The sequence below is a fragment of the Rhagoletis pomonella genome, unplaced genomic scaffold (assembly GCF_013731165.1).
Source record: "Rhagoletis pomonella isolate Grant_MI unplaced genomic scaffold, Rhpom_1.0 Rhpom_scaffold_00011, whole genome shotgun sequence".
Lineage (NCBI taxonomy): Eukaryota > Metazoa > Arthropoda > Insecta > Diptera > Tephritidae > Rhagoletis > Rhagoletis pomonella.
In genome coordinates, this window is record NW_023458565.1 from 30,431,514 (window position 1) to 30,432,995 (window position 1,482).

A 1,482-nucleotide genomic window follows, 5' to 3' on the forward strand; every position below is an offset into this window, starting at 1 on the left:
TTAATTGTGTTAACAAGTAGTAAAGCGTTGTTATTGCTTTAACAAGTTTTGTAAAGTGTTTTTGCTGTATTAGCAAGTATTGTAAATTGTTTGTTGTACAATAAAGTTAATTGTACTACAATTCGGTCATCGTTAGCCTTTATTTAACAATCCAGCGATACGAGCCCGAGTATATTTGGGAAATCCCTCAAGGTTTCGAGGATAATCGTAACAATAGATACAAATTGTGACAGTTCTTTTCGAGGCTTGTAAAATTACGAGCTTTACGAAGCTTTTACGAGTTTAAGGGAAGACCCCTATCGTTGCCATGTTCTTTACGTCTTGTCAATCAAATGTATTTTCTGTCTGGCAGACCTTTTTAAACGACTTGGCGCTACAGACGCATGTGTAGTCTTCTCATTTCTTCCCAATTAATCTGTTTTATAAGTAAGCAGAATTGGCTCAATACTTGAACGGTGTAAAATCCGTCTTACGAAATGAATATAGAATGTCTAAAGTTTAATCGATATAAAGTCACTTTTTAATCGATATGCTTATAAGTTTTAGCGTTTCACATCAACTAGCACAGGCCAAAAGTAAAAAAAAATATTAATAAATTAATAAAAATTTTAATCAACATTCAATTACAACTTGCCGATATCAACACACACATACTAAGTTCCTGCCAACCTATCCAAAACCAAAAAAATAAAAATAATAAAAAGAACTGTCTAGTAGAAAATAAAGGAGTTCCTTGTTCCAAAACAGATTCAAAATTATGGGAGGTTGTCGCTGTTCGTTTCGTGATTGCACTGTTGCAACATCTCAACATCCCGGCATGCATTTTTTCCACTTCCCCGTAAATGACCGGGAACGCTACATTCGATGGTTGCGCTTAGCAAATGTAATCCATATGCTCGAAATGCCTCCGGGCTTCCAAAATAATAAAGTAATTTGCGCCAGACATTTTCGACCTGAGTGTTTTAAAAATTACAGGAGGAATGGGATACTTCCCAAAAATGTGGAGCCCACATTAATGCCCATTAACGAAGAAATGGTTTTAGATTACGCTAATGAACAAGAAAACGGTGGGCCTGAGTTGATTAAAATGCCGACCCCTACAATGAAGCATTTAATTCCACCGCCGGGATACACTCTCCCTTTTTCCCTTCATGACAACTTAAAACCGGGTAAGTACATAAGGCAGAATAAGATAATTGTGGCGAATGCAGCTACGCAATCGAAAAACTTAAAGAGGGGCAATGAAACGCAACTAGACACTGAAGACCCAAGCAACTCAAAAAAAGCTAAAATTTTAAATTGTGAGACTATCGGTGTATCTTCTAATAGCAGTGAATCGATGCCTGCCGATACTATTATTAAGCTTAATTTCGATTTCGACTCAGGCGAAATTAGTTTAAAAGAAGAGGTAGATGTGGCATCAGATGATTACGAGTTCATAGATGAAGGTACAATTGAAATAACAAATAACAGTCTGTTACC

At 36.3% G+C, this 1,482-nt stretch overlaps 2 protein-coding genes across 2 annotated transcripts in view; both read left to right on the plus strand.

Moving 5' to 3' along the window:
* Positions 1-356: 356 nt before the first annotated feature.
* The window catches only part of LOC118746938, a 5,631-nt gene continuing 4,505 nt past the window's right edge, over positions 357-1,482 (plus strand). Inside the window, exon 1 of the mRNA XM_036480930.1 lies at positions 357-575. The gene's annotated coding sequence lies outside the window, so the exon portion shown is untranslated. The remainder of the gene's footprint in view (positions 576-1,482) is intronic.
* LOC118746974 overlaps positions 589-1,482 on the plus strand; it is a 2,728-nt gene continuing 1,834 nt past the window's right edge. The window contains exon 1 of the mRNA XM_036480968.1: positions 589-1,476. Coding sequence (XP_036336861.1) covers positions 758-1,476 — 719 coding nt within the window. The 5' untranslated portion in view covers positions 589-757. The remainder of the gene's footprint in view (positions 1,477-1,482) is intronic.